This window comes from Artemia sp. Qi Xiang Cuo, chromosome 11, assembly GCF_049724085.1.
Source record: "Artemia sp. Qi Xiang Cuo chromosome 11, ASM4972408v1, whole genome shotgun sequence".
NCBI classification, from domain to species: Eukaryota; Metazoa; Arthropoda; class Branchiopoda; order Anostraca; family Artemiidae; genus Artemia; species Artemia sp. Qi Xiang Cuo.
In genome coordinates, this window is record NC_142804.1 from 708,695 (window position 1) to 730,624 (window position 21,930).

The following is a 21,930-nucleotide window of genomic DNA, read 5'->3' on the forward strand; positions in this document are numbered from 1 at the left end:
ATTAGAAGAAGAAGAAGAAGAACATCTTCACTGCTCCCGCCATCTTTGGTCCATGCTACCCCTCCAAACCTGAATAATTATGTCAGCCCCAAAAGTGGCAGATTCTCCACAACTGACCTACGAATTGTGTCATTAAATTTCTTGAACAAAATTTACATAATTAGAATTGATGGTCTATGTACAGACATCATTGCTTTAGTTTCCTCCCTAAATGAACCCGCTGAAACTTCATCTCATACCTCCAATTATATCAACACTAAAGCAAATTGGTCTATGTTCCAAAATAAGCTAAATTATAAAATTACAAGTTTCACCCAAAGTTCATGCATTTCTAACACAACAGTGGACATACATACTGAAACCTTGACATCTTTACTAATAAATACAGCTGATCTTTCTATTCCCAAGACAAAACCTAAGAAAACATTCCCTAAGTAAATTCCTAAAGCATGGTGAACCAATGAGTGCCTAAATAAACGTAGAATGAAAAAGACAGCTAAGACAAAGCTCATAAAAAAACCATCACCTACTGCATATATAAAAAAAATTACAAAGAGAATCTAATCTAAAAAGGACTATAATAGATGCTAAATATAACTACTGGAATAATTTTGCAAATAATCTCTCCAGAGAAACACATGAGCCAATTATACATAAAGTCATAAGCCATATCTGTGGGAAACAGACTTCCCCCGACCCACTCCTGTATGAGCTTATACATAATAATACCCATTATGACAATGATAATGAAAAAGCTAACCTATTTGCAACTCTTTTTGTTAATAAGCTCACATCAAATAATCAAAGCAAACTGTCCACAATTCCTTTGAACCCAAGTTACCAACCACGCCCAAGATCCGAGTACATAACTAACCCATTTTCAATCCAGGAATTGAATAATACAATACATCATATTAGGACCAAAACTAGCAGCAGCTATGACAATATACACCCTACATGGATAAAGAATCTCACACCATCATAAAAACAAGAACCGCTAAATTGTTATAATCACGCTTGGGCATCTTCTAGGTTCCCCAATAAACATAAATGTTCGTCCCTCCTACCAATCCTAAAGAAAAATAAACCAAAAGATAACCCTGAGTTTTATACGCCCATTATGATTACACCTGTGATGGGGAAAATAATGGAGAAAAGGATTTATCAAAGACTCCTCTGGATTGTTGAAAAAAATAATATGATCCCACACACTCAAACTGGATTCAGGAAATACCACTCCTAAACAGATGCTTTCATTTTGCTAACAAATGTAATAAATGAATATTTCTCAAATAATAAAATCTTAGCGGCAGCTTCCCTAGATTTTGAAGGGTCATATGACAATGTGAACCGCCAAACCCTTTTAAATAAACTTGCAAACCTTGGAGCATCCCCTAAGCTAGTATCTTTTATTAAATCCTTCATAGAAGTGCGAAGTTTCATTGTTTGTGTTGGTTCAGCCTCTTCACCCCATACCAAAGACCTCGAGCAGTCTCAGGCCTCCTATTTGCCCTATATCTCTGGGACATGAACCTACCCCACACGAATCTACAATATGCTGATGATCTGGTGCTATGGTCATCTGGCAACACCTTTCAGATAGCACAGTCAAATCTGCAAAAGTCACTTTTCCAGTTTGAAAAATTCTCTCAACATTCAGATTTACCCATTGCACCCACCAAGTCAAAAATAATCCAATTTCACCGGAAGCGTAACCATGTTAATGCAAAACTAACTCTAAATAAAACAACTATTCAAGAAGATAATAATATTAATTACCTATGTCTAATGCTTGAACAAAAACTTAATTTTTACCTTCACATTTCAAACACAATAAGAAAATGCTATAGAAAAACATTTATACTAAAAAGACTTCTTTCCACACCCTGGGGATGTAAGGAGAAAACGTTATTCAAATTTTCTAAATCACATATAATACCAAATATTGACTATGGGCTCATTGTCTATGGTGCATATGCAAAGACCCAGATGCGAAAAATTGAAACAATACAAAGTGATACAATACATCTCATATTTGGTCTAAGGAAACCCACAAGCACCAAGTTTCTGCTTATGGAGAGTGGATTAGCAACAAAAAGGGAGAGACATCGCTTTCTCTTGACAAAACATCTTACAAAAATTGAATCAAATAGCTCACTCACATTACATAATTGGTGAAGAAATCCAGCCGTGTATAGAGGTATTGCAGATGAGTATGCCAATATTCAAAAGAAGTTCCCTGTACCAGCAAAGTCTATTGCACCTACTTTCCCCCAATCCCCTCCATGGACTTGGTCATTTCCCATAATAAATACTGAATTTTCAAAATGGAATAAAGATTTAACCCCCATTGCTTTTGTCCAGAAAAAATTCTCAGAGATTAATACAATTACCAAAAAAATTATTTGTAAATATTTGTTGATGGATCAAAAGTGAATGAAAAGGTTGCAAGTGGTGTTTTCATTCCTTACCTGAACATTGCAATGGCAGAAAGGTTATTTAATAATTTATCTATAATGTCTGCTGAGTTAAATGCCATAATCATGGAATTAGAACACCTTAAGCAAAACCAACCTTTAATTGCGAATTTGAATAACGTTATCATCTATTCAGACTCTCTATCAAGCCTTGAGTTGCTGGCCTCAGCTCCCCAATATAATTTGGACATTGACACTTATCAGTGTCTCAGTATTATTGATAATCTTGCTTCAAGTGGCATAAAAACTTATTTTCAGTACATTCCTAGCCACTCTGGCATAAGTGGTAATCATCAGGTTGATGAAATAGCAAAATATGCTATAAATATTGACCAGCCAAGTGGGAGGCCAATCCCAACGTGAGATATTTACCGATGGCGGCTATCAGATATTAATTTTAGCAAGATTATTCCTACCCTTCCGCCCTTTCGAAAGAAGCATCTTTCTAAAATTTATCATAGAATTCATTCGGGAAGAAATGCATTAAACTTTCTTGCATTCTCATATAAGCTTTCTAATTCAAGTGGTTCAAATCCCCTGTCCCCTCTTTGCGGGCATTGTAATATGAATAATGAAACAATTGACCATTACCTATTTGAATGTAATATGCTGACGTCTGCACAACATACCTTGCTTTGTAAACTGTTAAAATACTTCAAACCCCACAAGATCTCACTATTAGCAAAGAACCTAGCCAACGATACCTCCACACAGAGCACAGAAATCGATATCTATCATCTTATATTTGAACTCCTTGAATCAAAAGATCAACTGAAAGATATCTGAGAATATCTAATAAATAAGAGACAACCAAGACAGTAGCTCTGTAGCCCACAGAGTGAAGCAAAAAGAAGAGGGCTAAATAGTACCAACTGAATAGCCCGCCTGTTGTGAATTAGAAGAAGAAGAATCTTTACTAATAATACTACCCAGGTAAGTGGGTCCCCCAAATGCATCAAGCACCCCATATAAAACAACATCTTCTAAGCCCCCTAGCTCAAATCCCTATCAGAAGGAATCACCAAGCCAGCAAGCCTTGTTTTCCGGTGAGATGAGGCCAGCCTGGCCCTCCCTCCCAAGAAGAAACAAACCAGAAACACTACCTGGAATCAATCCCCTAACCAACAAACAGGATGCACTACCAAAAATGCAATCCCCAAATATATGCTTATTCATTCTAAACTGTAATGCAGTTCAGGCCATGAACATACATCAACTACAGAAAACAAAAATTATTGCAGAATTGGCAAAAATCTACAACACAGATGATATGCTCATTCAAGCAAAAAAATATCTTGCATTACTTTTAACAAAGATTAACATTGATACACAGTCATATGAAGAATAAATCAACAACACAACATTTATCAATACTCCAATGGAATGTAAGATCACTCACAGAAAATAAGCTAAATGAACTAATATCATTTATGAACAATAATTCCATTATTATTGCTTGCCTCCAGGAAACTCATTTAACCCAAAATCAACAAATTAAGTCTCTGGGATATACTATCCTGAGAAAGGATAGATCTTCAGAGAGAAAAGGAGGTGGTGTAGCTTTATTAGTTAATAATAATATAAAATTTTGTGGCATCAATTTTCCAGATTTTGAAAATGATGTTGATGTAATTGGTATAAGTGTTTGGCTGAATAATTTAAAAACCTACATAATAAGCTTTTATAACCCTAATGGCCAAACTTCAGATGCCAAGGATTTCTTTAATTATATACATAATTCTAATATGTTAAAAAACATCATTATTTGTGGTGATTTCAATGCCCACAGCCTTTTGTGGGGGAATAAACCAGCAAATAAAGCTGGTAAATTTATTGAGCATATGATTTCAAATAATAATGAATTAGCTGTTGCTACCCCTCCAAACCTAAATACATATTTTAACCCCAAAAGTGCCAAATTCTCCACAATTGACCTACAAATTGTGTCTTTGAATTTTTTGAACAAAAATTACATAAATAAAATTGATAGTCTGTGTACAGACCACTTTGCTATAGTTTGCTCCCTAAATGAACCTGCTGAAACTTCTTCTCATACTTCCAAATATATCAACACTAAAGCAAATTGGTCTATTTTCCAAAATAAGCTAAATGATGAAATTACAAGTTTCACCCAAAGTTCATGCATTTCTAACACAACAGTTGAGACACATGCTGAAGCCTTGACATCTTTACTAATAAATACAGCTAATCATGTTATCCCCAGGACAACACCTAAGAAAACATTCCCTAAACAAATTCCTAAAGCATGGTGGACAAATGAGTGCCTAAATAAATGGAAGATAAAAAAGGCAGGTAGGACAGAATTCATAAAAAAACCAACACCTACTACATATTTAAAAAAATTACAAGCAGAATCTAATCTAAAAAGGACTATAATAAATGCTAAATATGAATACTGGAATAATTTTGCAAATAATCTCTCCAGAGAAACGCATGAGCCAATTATACATAAAGTCATAAGCCACATATGTGGGAAAAAGACTTCTCCCAACCCACTCCTGTATGAGCTTATACATAATAATACCCATTATGACAATGATATTGAAAAGGCTAACCTATTTGCAACTCTTTTTGTTAATAAGCTAACATCAAACAATCAAAGCAATCTGTCCACAATTCCTATGAACCCTAGTTACCAACCACGCCCAGGATCCGAGTACATAACTAATCCATTTTCAATCCAGGAATTGAATAATGCAATACATCATATTAGGTCCAAAACTAGCAGCAGCTATGACAATATACACCCTACATAGATAAAGAATCTCACACCTTCATACAAACAAGAACTGCTAAATTGTTACAATCACGCTTGGGCATCCTCTAGGTTCCCCAATATATGGAAATGTTCGTCCCTCCTACCAATCCTAAAGAAAAATAAACCAAAAGATAACCCTGAGTCTTATAGGCCCATAATGATTACACCTGTGATGGGGAAAATAATGGAGAAAATGATTTATCACAGACTCCTCTGGTTTGTTGAGAAAAATAACATGATCCCACACACTCAAACTGGATTCAGGAAATACCACTCCTCAACAGATGCTTTCATTTTGCTAACAAATGCAATAAATGAATCTTTCTCAAAAAATAATATCCTAGTGGCAGCTTTCCTTGATTTTGAAGGAGCATATGACAATGTGAACCACCAAATCCTTTTAAATAAACTTGCAAACCTTGGAGTACCTCCCAAGCTAGTATCCTTTATTAAATCCTTCATAGAAGTGCGAAGTTTCATTGTTTGTGTTGGTTCAGCCTCTTCACCCCAAAAGACAATATCCAAAGGCCTACCTCAGGGAGCAGTCCTCAGTTGCCTCCTATTTGCCCTATATCTCTGGGACATGAACCTACCCCACACGAATCTACAATATGCTGATGATCTGGTGCTATGGTCATCTGGCAACACCTTTCAGATAGCACAGTCAAATCTGCAAAAGTCACTTTTCCAGTTTGAAAAATTCTCTCAACATTCAGATTTACCCATTGCACCCACCAAGTCAAAAATAATCCAATTTCACAGGAAGCGAAACCATGTTAATGCAAAACTAACTCTAAATAAAACAACTATTCCAGAAGATAATAATATTAATTACCTAGGTCTCATGCTTGACCAAAAACTTAATTTCCACCTCCACATTTCAAACAAAATAAAAAAATGTTATAGAAAAGCAAATATACTAAAAAGACTTCTTTCCACACCCTGGGGTTGTAAGGAGAAAACCTTACTCCAGTTTTATAAATCACATATAAGACCCCATATTGACTATGGGCTCATTGTCTATGGTGCAAGTGCAAAGACCCAGATGCAAAAAATTGAAACAACACAAAATGATATAATACGTCTCATATTTGGTCTTAGGAAACCCACAAGCACCAAGTTTCTGCGTATGAAAAGTGGATTAGCCACAATCCGAGAGAGATATAGGTTGCTCTTGATAAAATATCTTACAAAAATTGATTCAAATAGTTCACACATATTACATAATTGGTTGAGAAATCCAGCATGTATAGATGTATTGCAAATGATTATGCCATTATTCAAAAGAAGTTCCCTGTGCCAGCAAAGTCTATCGTACGTACTTTCCCCCAATCCCCTCCATGGAACTGGTCATTTCCCATAATAAATACTGACTTTTCAAAATGTAATAAAGATTTAACCGCCATTGCTTTTGTTCCGAAAAAATTTGCAGAACTTAATACAATTACCTATAAAAATCACTTCCAAATATTTGTTGATGGGTCAAAAATGAATGAGAAGGTTGCAAGTGGTGTTTTCCTTCCTCACCTGAAAATTGCAATGGGCGAGAGATTATTTAATAATTTATCTATAATGTCTGCTGAGTTAAATGCCATAATCATGGCATTAGAACACCTTAAGCAAAACCAATCTTTGATTGAAAATTCGAATAATATTATCATTTATTCCGAGTCTTTATCAAGCCTTGAGTTGCTGGCCTCAGCTCCTCAATATAAGTTGGACATTGACACTTATCATTGTCTCAGTATTATTGATAATCTTGCTTCAAGTGGCATAAAAACTTACTTTCAGTACATTCCTAGCCACTCTGGCATAAGTGGTAATCATCAGGTTGATGAAATAGCAAAAAATTCTATAAATATTGACCAGCCAAGTGGGAGACCAATCCCAATTAGAGATATTTACCGATGGAGGCTATCAGATATTAATTTTAATAAGATTAATCCTATCCTTTCCCCCTTTCCCAATAAGTATCTTTCTAAAATTTATCATAGAATTCGTTCTGGAACAAATGGACTAAATTTCCTTGCATTCTCATATAAGCTTTCTAATTCAAGTGGTTCAATTCCCCTGTCCCCTCTTTGCAGGCATTGTAATATGAATAATGAAACAATTGACCATTGCCTATTTGAATGTAATATGCTGACGTCTGCACAACATACCTTGCTTTCTAAACTGTTAAAATACTTCAAACACCACAAAATCCCACTATCAGCCAAGAGCCTAGCCAACTATACCTGCACACAGAGTATAGAAATCGACATCTATCATCTTATATTTGAACTCCTAGAGTCGAAAGATCTGCTGAAAGATATCTGAATATATCTAATAAATATGAGGCAATCAAGCCAGTAGCTCTGTAGCCCACAGAGTGAAGCAAAAGGAAAAGGGCTAAATAGTGTTACTGAAAAGCCCGCCTGCTGTTAAATAGAAGAAGAAAGAAGTGAAGCTGCCCACCTGATCAATCTTTTCGTTACCCAACATCATCCTTTCATCTTCACTTATTCCTAGCCTTAGCGACTTTGTCTTTTTAACATTAATTTTTAAACCTATTCTAGCACCCTGAACTCGCAAAACCTCTAGAACTTCATTCATTTTGCTCACACTTTCATCTAGGATGCTTAAATCATCAGCATAACCTAAATCCAGGAAACTTTTTCTTCCCCACTTGATTCCGTGGTCTCCCATTGCCTTTCCTATGCTCCTTAAGACTGTATCCATCAAAATGATTCGTATGAAGGGGGATAGAAAATAACCTCCCTTAACTCCGGAATTAATGCGAAATCTGCTGCTAGCCTTCTTTCCTACCTTAACCGCAGCAATGTTATTCTTGTACAGAGCACTAATCACTTTAATGTATTTGTCTGGTATACCATACAAGGATAAAACCTTTACCAGCTTTTCTATCAACAGAATCAAACGCTTGCTCATAATCTATAAAACTGAGGACCAAAGGTGTTTGACAACTCAGGCACTTCTCAATTATTAACCTAAGAGTGAAAATTTGGTTGACACATCCTCTACCTTTTCTAAAACCACACTGTTCTTCTCTTAAAAATTTATCTAAGGAATCTCTCAGTCTAAAAAGTATCATATTACTAAGTAATTTTCTACCTACAGAAACCAGACTAATGCCTCGATAATTACCACACTCACTTTTATCACCTTTCTTATACAGGGGCTTAATTAAGATTTTCCTAAAATCCTTAGGTACTTCCTCTTTTTCAAAAATCATATTCATAATCTTCAGTAACTTATTTCTAACCTCAAAGCCACTGTATTTAATAAACTCATTTACCACCCTATCAGCACCTGGAGCCTTATTATTTTTTAATCCTTTTAGTACTGTCGCTAATTCTTCCTCACAAAAAAAATCTTCCTTCACATCCAAGGTATCACAAACTTTTTCATTTTCCTCTATAGCTTTTCCTGCAACTCTATCTTGGTTAAGCAAATTCTCAAAATGTTTGGCCCATCTCTCTTAAGTTCTTTCTTTAGCTATTTTACTATTATGCCGTCTAGCTGCATCTTCCAGATCCTTGGCAATTTTATCCATGGCCTCCACTTCACACATCTTTAGTTCATATTTTAATGCTTTCTCCACTTTCTTTTGTTTTCATATGATCTATCACTCACATAATTCTTGTACAAGTCCTTTCTCCTTTCTATTAAACATAAAGCTTTTTCACTGATATTCTTAGCTGCAGTTTTAGCTTTCTTCCTTAAGACACCTTTAGCAACTTCACAATTATTTTTCTAAAATTATTCCAACCATCTTCCACATTATCAAATTTTAAACTCTCAAGTTTAGTATTCAACTGTTCCTAGAAAGTTTCTCTCAAATTCTCATCCTGGAGTCTACCAACATCATAACTTCCTGGGAGGTAGTTACCCGTCCTATATTTCAGCTTTAAATTAACCATTGACACTACTAGATGGTGATCTTTACTTTTAACATCAATAACGGCACTCCTATTTACCCTAGTATCTTGTTTTGATTCTGCCAGTCTTTGGTTTACTATAACATAATCAATAATGCTGTCATACCATCATGTGAATACCAAGAATTTATGAGTCATTTAAAGACCAATCACCGCATGGTTCCAACTAGATTGCTAAACTTATAAAGTTCTAAAAGTCCTTTTCCATCAATGTTTTCTTTTCCTACACCACATTTACTTAGGCTAGGACTTCTATCTCTATTTCTACCAACCTGGGCATTAAAATCTCCTAGTAAAAACCTCATATTTCTACCTGGGACCCTGTCTATTTGCTCCTGTAACTGTAAGTAAAATTCATCCGAGTCACTAGTATCTCTGTCAGCCGGTTCTAGAGGGGCATATACTACTATAACTGATACCCTGAACTTTTTAGTCATAAAATGAGCAATTAGTATTCTATTATTAATACCTTCCCACCCTAAACAAGACTTAGCAGCTTCCCTATTCATCATGAGCCCTACTCTCTGTCTATGTACCCCATCCTTCCTGCCTGAGTAAACAAATTCTATATCACCTAATTTCATGCTTCCTATCCCTGGCATATGAGTTTCTGAAACTCCTAATAAGTCCAGTTCGAATCGTCTGAATTCGTCAGTCAATACAATGGTAATTTTTTAATGTTGTAAGATTCCAAGTTCCAATTTTCATGTTCTTTAAGTCACTGAAATTATTTTTGCCTCAGGAAAAGCAATGATCCCACATACCAGTGCAGGACAGGGATCACATATCTTCTCAAGTCTACACCAAAATGCTTAAGCCAGGACAGCTAGAAGTCCCTGGGACCTTCATGAATGGAGTCTTTGTGCAATCCTAGGCCCATCTTGGTCACAACATGGTTTTCAGCACTTGGCGATGCTCTTCTATAAACAAGAGTCAAAATCCTGCACAGACAATTTCAAGCCTATTACCTCCAACTCATTATATATTCATGCCTACAAATATTATGCTTCTACAGGGAGGGCATCCCATAATAGATAAATTAGCTAGGAAGAGGTTTTTCAGCCCAAAGACGCCCATCAAAACATACCAAGCCCAGAAGAATTGTCCATTAGTCTGAATCCCATGTGAATACTGTGTCGTTTACTAGGCTATAATATCCTTGAGGGATATTATAAAAGCAGATAAGATCACCTTTTTGCTAGTTTGGAAAAGATATTACACAAAAGAAATTTTTAGGAATGGATCTACAACCCCAGACTAGAGTTTACTTGCAATGCTTGAAATATCCTATGAAGAGAAGTAAAAAACCCTTATTAGATTTGAAAAAGAAATTGAAGTTTAGTTAGCTCCTTCTGAGAGTAAGGCTACATGAGACAAATTTGTGTTTGTTTTTTTTTTTTTTTTTTCAAATTCATAAGTTTCAATGAAAAGTTTCAAACCTTATAAGCAGAGAAGAATTAGAAATAGGGGCTTGAACAGACTCTCTCCAATTTAAATTCAATCCATAAATCCATACCTGTAATTATAGATTTACAAATTTTTACATATTGCAAAAAATCCTCAAGTTGTTAAAAGGCACCATTTTCAGTAAATCAATTATTTTTAGTTATTTCAAAACAAAAAGCAGGAGAACTTCTTTAGTACCTTTCATAAAGGAAACATTTGGGTAAATATTCAGAAGTTTTCAAAAAGAGATTATTTAGGACCAAATAGTTGGGGTTTAGTAGGGTTTTGAAGTTCAGAAAAATTAGCTGGGTCCAAACATTAATCATAGCAGTCATGGTTCAGCACCATCCTATTATACTTGAGGGGGATTAGGCTGGTTGTTTAAGAAAAAAGGAACAAGAAATTTCCCCTACTTCAATAAATGCTTATGGCCCATTTTTACACAGTCCCTATTCTATCAGTAGGCAATGTACAATTTCAAATACTAGGACAAAGAGTGCAGGGAACCAAGAATGGAAACTGACACTGGTGTGGAAAAGAAAAATCCAAGTACCATCTAGCTTTTGGTGATTTTGTTTCCTTTTTAGCCTACTTTGCACTTCTGTTTGTCCTTGTCTTTTCAAGAACTCTAAAATCTTTGGGAGGGGAGAGAAAGCAAAATTCTGTCAACAGTAAGCCTACCAGCTTCAACTCAACTAATCTACTTAACCTATGAAGACTCCCCAAAACACATGCTTAGTTTGATCAGACTGTAGTTTGAATTCAAACAATTCAGGAAAACAAAACTGCTGATTATCATTAACACAGATTCCCCTTTTAGTTGTATAACACTTCAGATTAATTATATCAATTATCCAAGCGCCTTTGAAATTGTCAGATGCTGCACTGTCAGTGGTCCTGCTAGTATTTCATCTCTATTTTCCCACAATTAATTTCTGCAGATCCAACTGTTATAAGTTTCCCATTTTCTTTGAGCTTGGATGCTAGAGACATCATGCATAATCTTTCTTTTTCCAATCCATCAGTTGAACATTGATTAAATCAAGGAATTGGGAAATGAATGAGGAGGGCTTACCAGTAACATCATTACTGCTACAATAAAGGTTTAGCAGTAACATCATTTGTACTCACATGTACAAACATCATTTGTACTCACATGTACAAACATCATTTGTACATTACTAACATCATTGGTAATATTTAAAATTGTTAACAAGACCTTAGTTGTAGTTCATAAGCAACATAGCTTAAAGTTAGACATAGATTGTCTATTGTAAATATTCTATGTTTTATTTTAAATTATTTGTTTTTAAATTTTTTATTTTAAATTTCTTGTTCTATTTAGTTATACTTATTTTTATTTATTGATTGTTCCATTTCATTTATTTATTTTTTATTATTATATGCTTATTTTAATATTCTCTATTTCTAAAAATGAAACTATTATTTAATATTTATTTATTTATTAATACCAAGATACAGTAAGCTTTATGAAGCTTGTTGCACATAACAATTATAAAAAAGTCTATAACAATGTCAATGACATAACAAAAACATACAGTAACTGAAAACATTGGAAACAATATTACTGAAACATACAATAGCATACCAACTTAACTGAAACATATCTGTTAATAATTGAAACCTACCAAAAAAGTAAGCCTACAAAATAACTGTCACACTGTCACAAATCAGCTTATACAAAAGTAAAAAATATTCTCAAAATGGATTGTGATAAGACCTAGCATAGAGATTTGTAGAGGCTAAACTACTTTTGAAAGAGTAGACTGTGATAGTCGCAACTGTTTCCGATGGAAGTAAATTCCAATTTTCCCTTTTTTTCTACATAATACATAAATTCCATGACCCAACTTTTTCTCTAATGATTATCAATTAACTCAACTTACAGCAAAGCATTTCTAGCCAAATCATGTGGCATAAGCCTAGCATAGTCACTGCCAGAAGTTAAAAAAGGGGTTCTAACTCCCTCTACTAAGACAATATTGTTTTTGCTATCCTTTGACAAAGATTTCCTTTTTCCAGCAGGGACAGTAGCAAATGCTCTTACTGCTGTATTGCCTGAAACAGAAAAGGTTATAAATTAAATAAGCATTCTGCTGTGTATACCTCTTAGGAAAGCCTAAATCAGTGATTAGTAACCATTATAGTACCCACAGTCTGTACATGGTTTTAAGGAAAAGAACTGGAGGCTCTATAATGGTTTAAAGGAAATAAACTCAATGACAAATGTTACGAATTTAGTTGTTATTTTGTTTGTTTTTACTTAGACATTGCTTATTCATTTTTTATTTGTTGCACTGTTAGCAACATCATAGCTTTTACTATGCTGAACACTTAGATGGTTGAAAGACATACATTGTTGCCAAATATTTATTGCAGAATGTATCAAAATTACACCAGCTAGTGTAATCTTCATGAAAAGCTCAACAGGTTTTCATTTTGGGGAAATCATAGAATCTTGAGAAAGCCTCAAAAACTTTTGGGATAAAGAAGCATGATGGCTCTTGGAGCAGGGATTAAAGAGCCTTAAAAAGCCATTTAAGCCACTGCCATTTACCATTGAATAAATAAAAAGTATGCTTTAAAAGAACAGTTAAGAGGCAGCAATAAATAGTGGTTCTGTAGACATAGATAGAAAGGGCAAATTTGTGTTCTCTTTTTTTGTGTTTATTCACTTACTTTTGTCCCCCTCTCCCCCACCTTTTTTTGCTTTTTGACCAGTTTTTATCTTCTTAACTTCATGCAGTCAAATTATTGACTCTTTTGTACTGTCCCTTTTAATATATATATATATATATATATATATATATATATATATATATATATATATATATATATATATATATATATATATATATATATATATATATATATATATATATATATATATATATATATATATATATATATATATATATATATATATATATATATATATATATATATATATATATATATATATATCTTCTTCTTTTGTTGTATTTATTGGCTTATTCCCCCCCCCTTTTTTTAATGTCCCATTTAAAATTTTAAAAACTGAAAAGCAAGTTAATTGCAAATTAACCACACTTCCATTGCCACAATCAATTTTTCCCAATAAAATATAATTGGTTTCAATCATGATTCTGCAAGATTTTCCAAAATAATAATTCTTCCTTGAAATCATTGATTACAAAATCAAGAAGAAGTCATAATTACAAAATCAAGAAGAAGTCACTACTAGTCAGATATATTTTCTAAATATTGCTTTCTAAATCTAGGCAATTCTTTTCTTCTTGCAAATAATGGCCTTCTAGCTTTGCTTTCCACCTAGCAAATAATGCTTTTAAGGTGAGGTGAAGAGAATCTTAAGCAGTAGTTAAAACCCAGACAAGACTTGTTTGTGACAAGACACCTAAGGACTTTATTTGGGGCAAGCTGTGTCTTAGCAACAAAAAAAACTTTTATTTTATCATAAAATTATAGACATGCAAACTGACAATGGTTTTGATGAAACCTTTCATAATTTCTCAAGCAAAATAATTTTCTTGTGAGTGTAGTCTCACTGAAGACTTTTTGCAAAATTCTCAGAATTATTCTATGGAAAGACTCTCATCCATGACTAGTGACAGCTCATTGGAGAGCAAAACAAGCTCTGGAAGCTACTAAACTGCTAACTCAAAAGCGCCAGTGACCACTTTAGGCAAAACAGATGAGGACTCGGGTCAGCCAGGCAACAGAACCAACAACCAGAGTAAGCAACACCAAAAACAAGAAAGTTAAGATTTTTCTGCTCTAATTACTAATGTCAACCAACTTCCTAACAAATTGAACGAGCTGAAATCTGTGATTTATTCCAAAAATTATGATCTAGTCCTATTGACTGAGGTTTTTCCCAAGTCCAGTAGAAACAGGCTTGAAGATTCCCATGTTAAGATTCCAGGGTATGGTGTCATGTCAAACCTACTGTCTTCAGAATGCAGGCATGGTACGTTGGCGCTATTCAAGACATGTTATAGTATACAATCATTGTCTCCCAGGTAACTCACAATTTGTCAAATCTGTATGGTTTGACCTAAGTGATGACGGCGGTGGAGTAATAACAGAGTAGGCTGTATTTACAGAAGCCCATCTGCCTCAGATTGCCAAGAAACCGAGCGGACAATAGCAACAATGCTGCATAAAGCAACTATGAATTACACAGGGAACCTTTTAAAAGCTGGTGATTTCAACTTCCCTGACCTCATATGGAAGGAGGGATATCCGTATATACCTGTACTTACAAACAGAAGCAGAAGCACAAATTTATTCACAGACTGCCTTCACAATCTTAATCTCTACCAGATTGTTGAACAAGCTACTAGAGGCCAACTTTTCCAGAGACCAACTTTACTGGACCTAGTGTTCTTACAGGATAAAGACCAGCTTCAGAACATAAATTACTTACCTCCTCTAGGAAAGAGTGATCATCTAATCCTAGAAGTGAATGTGTCATTTCATAAGATAAAAAATGATTACATAAAGAAAACTTATGTAGACAACAGGGTGATCAGAAAAGAGCTGGAAGGCGTAGTTTGGTCACCTTTACTTCAAGGGGACATTGACCAACAATGGGCTAACCTAAAGGACAAGCTACTTACACTTCAAAAAAAAACACACATCAGTAAAACTCATGCCAAAGCCCAAAACACTGCCTTTCATGACCCCCGAGATACGCAAGGAAAGAAACAGGAGGGGACAGTACTGGAGAAAGTACAATAAAGGAGGGAAGGAAGAACACTACCAAAAGTTTGCAAAAGATCAAAACAAACTAAGAAGCCTAACTAAACAACTTTATGCACGGTATGAGTCCAAGCTAGCTGATGATAGTAAGAATAACCTGAAGAAGTTCTGGAAGTACATATCAAGTAAGGACCACAGCAGACGATCAGTAAAAGCACTCAGTACAGATGATAGCAAGGAAGTGACCAACTTGAAGGACATCACTGAACTCCTCAACAGGCAGTTTGTGTTGGTTTTCACCAATGAACCAGATGGTCCTCTTCCTCATAGCCCATCATACAACATCCCTAACCTGATGCCCCCTATTCTACTCTCCCCCTGTCTTCCAAAAGCAACTTGAAGTGCTAGACGTCAATAAGTCTGCCGGTCCTGATAACTTGCACCCAAGACTATTGAAGGAGCTTGCCAAAGAAATTGCACAACAACTATGCAATATATTCCAACTGTTGCTTTACTCAAAAAAGGCACCCATAGACTGGAAGTTGACCCCATGTCACCCCAATATTCAAGAAAGGTGACTGCACCAAAGCCATAAACTACAGACCCATCAGTCTGACCTCAGTGGTGGCAAAAACCCTTGAGCGGATTGTGAATGCTGATGTTTTGACACATCTCCATAATAATAATATTCTTTCCCCCAACCAGAATGGATTTCTGCCAGGAGGTTGAGACCAATCTCCTTGAGACATACAGCACCATAACAGATCACCTGGAGAAAGGAATCCCTGTGGACCTGATTTTACTGGACCTAGCCAAGGCTTTCAACAAGGTACCACACAACTATCTCAGATTGAAACTTTTAGCAGCAGGTACCCACTTGGACGTGGTCGATTGGGTCATGGACTTTCGATTGGGTCATGAGTCAGCAGGTTCAACTCTTCACAACTAATGGTGACAAGGTTTTCTTCAAACCATGTGATGTTGTAAGCAGAGTCCCCCAAGGTACTGTTTTGGGCCCTACCCTATTCCTCATATACATCAACAATACAGTGAACAGAACAGAAAACAGCATCACTCTGTATGCTGACAACTCCAAGCTGTTTGGGCCTGCAAATCAACAAAGTCTGCAGCATGACCTTCATAAAATCCAAACATGGGCACAAGACTGGCTACCTGAATTCAACACATCAAAGTGCAGTGTGCTTCACTTTGGAAGCAACAACCCCCATCACCAGTACAACATGTCTGATCCCAATTCACTGGCTAGCTTAGTACTAAAGACAAGTCCCAAAGAAAGAGATCTAGGAGTGCTGATAGATGAACAACTGGAGTTCCACGGCCACTGGCAACAAGTAGTTTCAAAAGCAAATTTAAGCCTTGGTCTCCTCAAACACACTATAACCAGCCACTCCTGTACAGTCTTCCTAAGGCTCTATAAGGCTATAGTTAGACCTATTTTGGATTTTGTCTCACCTCCCCTTCTTATAAGAATGATACCAGTCTAATTGAAGGAGTTCAGAGATGTGCCACAAAGTGCATAGCTGGCCTACAAGATCTCCTGTACAACAAGAGACTGGAACGCATGCAGCTGCCAACACTCGTCTTCAGATGCCGCTGTGGTGATATGATGCTGACCTACAAGTATAATGCATAACCAAATAACCCCCTCTTTACCAAACATTCAAGTCAGCACCATATAAGAGGATACTCACATAAGCTGTCAAAACACAAACACTGCAACACTTCTTCTCTGAGCATGTTGTCAATGATTGGAATAACCTTCAAGCTGAAATGGCAACTGCACCTATGGCTGTGTCCTTCAAGTCCAGACTTGACAAGGAATGGAATAACAAGCCATGGAAATATGAGTGGGACTGTCTGTCCTACTCAACTACTGACTGATGCCAACTTTATCATAATGAGTGTCATAATGAGTTGCTAGGAGGCTGATGCCACTTGTCATACCCAACCATCTCGCATACTCAATCTGAAGTTGCTGTTGTGTGGTGGTGTCAGCTCTATACCACTGAGAATGGTCTTTACAGGCCATACCTACCTCATGGCCACTGCTACCGAGTGGGCTTAAATTGCATCTCTCCAGCAGACCTCTCCTATGGTGTGTCACTGGGCCCTAACACAGTGATGAATTTTTGCCATCATTGACCTGGAGCACAACAGATCCAGTATGGACCTTAATTTGCTCTGAAGTGCGAATTAAGGTAATTAAGGTAACAACTGTCAGCTGACCAATTAAGGGGGCCCAGAGAGGTTGCTTAGCCCCCCCCCCCTTAGTTCAGGATGAAATGATGCCACTGTCTCTAGAGGCAGGAGTGGAGCTAAATACTTCAAAATATATTCCCAAGGCATACTTTAGCCTGTATACCCACTGAGCCCTGTATACCCACCCAAACGCACTGAGTGGCATGTTTGCTTTATTTGTAAGTCAATAATATGAACTGTAAAAAATTTACCCAATTCAGGGTAGCCTATATTCCAATTCAGGGTATATAGGCCTAGGCTATTTGCACATTAGGGGGGTGGGTAAAGTTCATGGTAAATTTGCAGTGGGCCATATAATTTAGCTAGGATGGAAGTGAAAACATCATTTGATGCTTTTTATGCTCCTTCATAATTCATATAAAATAGGCTACCTTCAGGGCCCCTTTAAGGGCTCAAGATGCAATTTGTACCATAAGTGATTAGGCCTACTGAATTATGAAAGTGCATAAAAAAGGCATCAAATGATATTTTCATTTTCATCCTAGCTAAATTACAGGACCATCTATAAATTTCTGGAGGACCTTAAAGCTCTCAAATGAATTAAGGTGATACTTTGGCCTGTAGACCCATCCCTGAAAATTTCATTTTCCTAACCTAATCCCTTTTCAAGATAGTCAAAAGTAGAATTTAACCAATTTTGCTTTAAATTGTCTTCAGGAAAGTCAAAAAAATAATCAGCATAAAAACTTACTAGTCTTCACTGATGCAGGCAAAACACTTTTCAGGCAAGAAGCCATTCTGTAAAATTTTGCTGGTCTACTATTTACAAAAGTATTAAAATGATGATTCTGCAGAAGTTAGCGTAAACGAAAGTTGTTTTCTTTTGTCGAGCAAAATAATCGCGATGAAAAACCGCTAACGGCAAAATAGTCAATTGACCTTGTGTTTACTCTGGCAATATTAATGTTTGTCCTACTGATCACTGTAAGACAAGCGCCCTTTGGAGGGAAAGCGGCAAATAATTTAAAAGTCATGTCTCCTTTTAATTACAGGATCAGCCTAGTTTATTATGAGATTTCTGATACTAAAGGGCTGGGCACACGTAGCTGATTTCGGGAACTGATTTCCAAATCAGCGCCGATTTTCACTGACATCATCACAAAAGGTAGGGATACGAATAAATAGAAAATAAATAGTCAGCCAGAGATGTCTGTGGGGAAAGACTTCTATACTTAGCTGAGAACTAAACTGAGAACTAAGCTGAGATCAATCATGCAACTATTAATAAACTCCAGTTGACTATTTGTGTCCATGATTTTTTGTTTTGAAAATCTCGCGTACTAAATTTTTCTTTCAATGAATTTTCCTTACTGCTATCGTTTGTCCACTGAGCTGCTGAAATCGGTTCCCGAAGTCAGGTACGTGTGCCCAGCCCTTAAAGTGTGAATTTTGCCTACTTGGGTTTGTGATAGACATTTTCCAGGATTAAAAATCTTATTGAAGCTGTTTTTCCTCTTTTAAAATTTTATGACCTTCGAAAAATTTCCCTATGATTGTTCTACTTTAAAATTCTCTATTTAATTCGTACAATAAGTTTAGCAAAAAGTATTTTCAATTGTTAATCGTTTTCATCCACAATGTTAATCAACATGAACTTTTTTGGTCACCAGAACATGACTCCTAACTTGCAATGTTGATCAATGGCTGTCCATCACTTACCTGGAAAATTTTTTTCAGTTTCGATGGTGGCAAAAATTGACGTGTGATTGTGTTCCAGCTACACACTCACTGGTAGAAATTACAAACAAGGGCCGATGGCCCGAACTGCTGACAATCTTGCCTTTGCCCGAGAAAAGCCAGGGCGAACTAAAAGTCCGTGAAGCATACACTTGCTAGACGCAGAACACAGAAAGCTAGCTAGTTCATCTTCTATGAAATAAAAAACAAAAAAGTTTTTTTTTTCAATTGAGAGTAAAGTGTAACATTAAAACTTGTAACGAACAGAAATTATTCGTACATGAAGGTGGCTGCCACCTCCTCAACCCCCCTCCTAAAGCACAATGGCCGTTTAACTGGAATAAGAAGCTTTTTTAAAGCACTTTAAACTCTCGCGCAAAAACTGGCACTGAGAAAGGGTCCACCGTCCTCATATATGGAATAGTTTCTTTTTGTTTTGAGTTCTAATGTTGCTCCTAACTTTCAGTGGAAAAAACTATTTTTTTGTATTTAATTTCTGATCGTTTTCAAGTCATGCCCAGACCTAACCGAATTATGATATGGACTACTACCCCCATAAACCTCGATTTCTTTCTGTTGAATGGTATATATTTATAATTGTAAATTGATTGGTAGCGTCAGAATTTCTAATTTTCCTGACACCTATTACCTTCTGCTCAGTAATAGCCTTAGTGACTAAAGCGATCGAATACATTTGAAAAAAATTGCATGGCGGAAGATTAGCTGATATTGATCTTGAAATGAATAAGAACAGCGAATTAGAAAAAAATGATGATTCTGGCAGACGAAAATTCTATGGATGACGGAAAAAAATATTATGCGATGATTTTCACACAACTTTAATTCACATCCCCTCTCCTCAAATCAATTTATTGCGACTAATTTATTTTGTTTTTCACTTTGGCATTGAAGATAATCAACCATTCCTTGTTTTTTTTTTTTTTTAAATAAGTTGTGTGCTTTAAATACCACTTTAATTAGTTTGATGATCAAAATTTTTATTTTCTCTTTGATGTCTCAGAAATAATTCGTTTACAAAAAGAAGTGAATCACAGTTTCAAGTTTTCCAGTTCGTAGTTGAAGATTTTTTTTTTGTTTTGTTTTTATAAGAAACTCATTTTGATGCTCAAATCGCGTCCAACAGAGCACAGTAATTACGCTTATTCAATAAGCTATACAATTAAATATAATTAATTGCAATAAGCTCTGTTGAACAAGGGGCGAATCAACCTGTATGTTATTTTTACAAGCCCCGCGTTAAATAAGCTTATTCCAATTAATCTTGGCGTTAAAAAGGCAATTGCAATTATCGAATTCTGCCCAAAAGGGCTTACTGAAACCTATTGAATTAATTTTTTGCTTATTGTACGTGAAAGCTCAATTAGCTGCAATTTGTTCTATTCTAGATAGAAAATTCTTTGTGAGTTTATCTATCAGAATAAGTTACAAATATTATTGCTAGAAGACGCTCTAGCATTGACTGTAGTAAAAAGGCCATAAGCCTTCAATGTATTTATTTATTGAGGGGGGGGATGTATTCTTCAAAATATACAGGGAGCAATTTTGTGTTTTGTCAGTTCACAATGAAGATACAAAAAAATATATATCTCAAAGAAAATCCCACCAAAAAATGTATTTTTGCAAATTATAGGGCTGGAAGTGGATTCTCCCCCCCCCCCGAATTGACGGTAAGATGCTCTACTATGTTTATCTGAATGTAAATTTTCAAAGATCACGGATGCTCGTTTATAGTTTTTTTTCACAGGGTTTGTTGTATCAAACCAATAGTCCTAGAAAATTAACGGAGGGCTCAATTGAACGGAAATTAAAAGTTCTAGCGTCCTTTTTTAAGTAGTCGAAAAGATTGTGACACAGGAAAGTGGAGTTTGCAGCCATTTAGTGGCACAGAACATGACGATTTTGGCATAACAAAAACATTTAAAAAAATCGAAAACCTGTATGTTGAGCTTCCCAGCTTCAGAGGCAGCAATGCAATGTTGGCGCATTCGCTCTAAAGAGTCATGGAGTCTCTAAAAATTAAGGGTCAATTATGACATTTACTTTAAAGCTTCAAATAAGACTTAAAAAAATAGAAGCGATTATAATAAAACGTTTGAAAACCTATTTTTTCGTAATTTAAACGTTTGAAAACCTATTTTTTCGTAATATAGAATGAAAAACTAGCACAAGCTGGAGAAATATTACGACTCCACCTTTCTTGGCATGATATATTTATGCTGACTTTTCCACCAATGTAAGTAAAATAAAACGTTTAAACACGTTTTTTCTGTATTTAATAGTAAGATGTAAACAGAAGAGCTAAAAATAGTTTGAGAAACGGTGCAATTCGGCCATTTCTTGCAAGATGTATCTGCACTGCCATCTCCTCCAATTTAAACGTAATAAAACATTCAAACACCTATTTTTCTATAATTGATAGATGAAGAAAATAGAAAAGCTAACATGAGTTGGAGAAATGGTACAATTACACCTTTTCTTTGCAAGACGTATTAGTGCTGCTATTATTATTAAATATAACATGAAGTGTTAACATATTATAACAATAGCATGAATAATTAATGACACGAAGAAAATAGAACAGCCAGCA

General features: G+C 35.6%; 1 protein-coding gene across 1 annotated transcript in view; it reads right to left on the reverse strand.

Moving 5' to 3' along the window:
* Nucleotides 1-18,431, reverse strand: part of Mtpbeta (mitochondrial trifunctional protein beta subunit) — a 51,855-nt gene extending 33,424 nt beyond the window's left edge. The window contains exons 1-2 of the mRNA XM_089097397.1: nt 18,337-18,431; nt 12,551-12,722 (exon numbers count right to left, since the gene is read on the reverse strand). Of these exons, the coding sequence (XP_088953523.1) occupies nt 12,551-12,722; nt 18,337-18,382 (218 nt within the window). The 5' untranslated portion in view covers nt 18,383-18,431. The remainder of the gene's footprint in view (nt 1-12,550; nt 12,723-18,336) is intronic.
* Nucleotides 18,432-21,930: the final 3,499 nt, after the last annotated feature.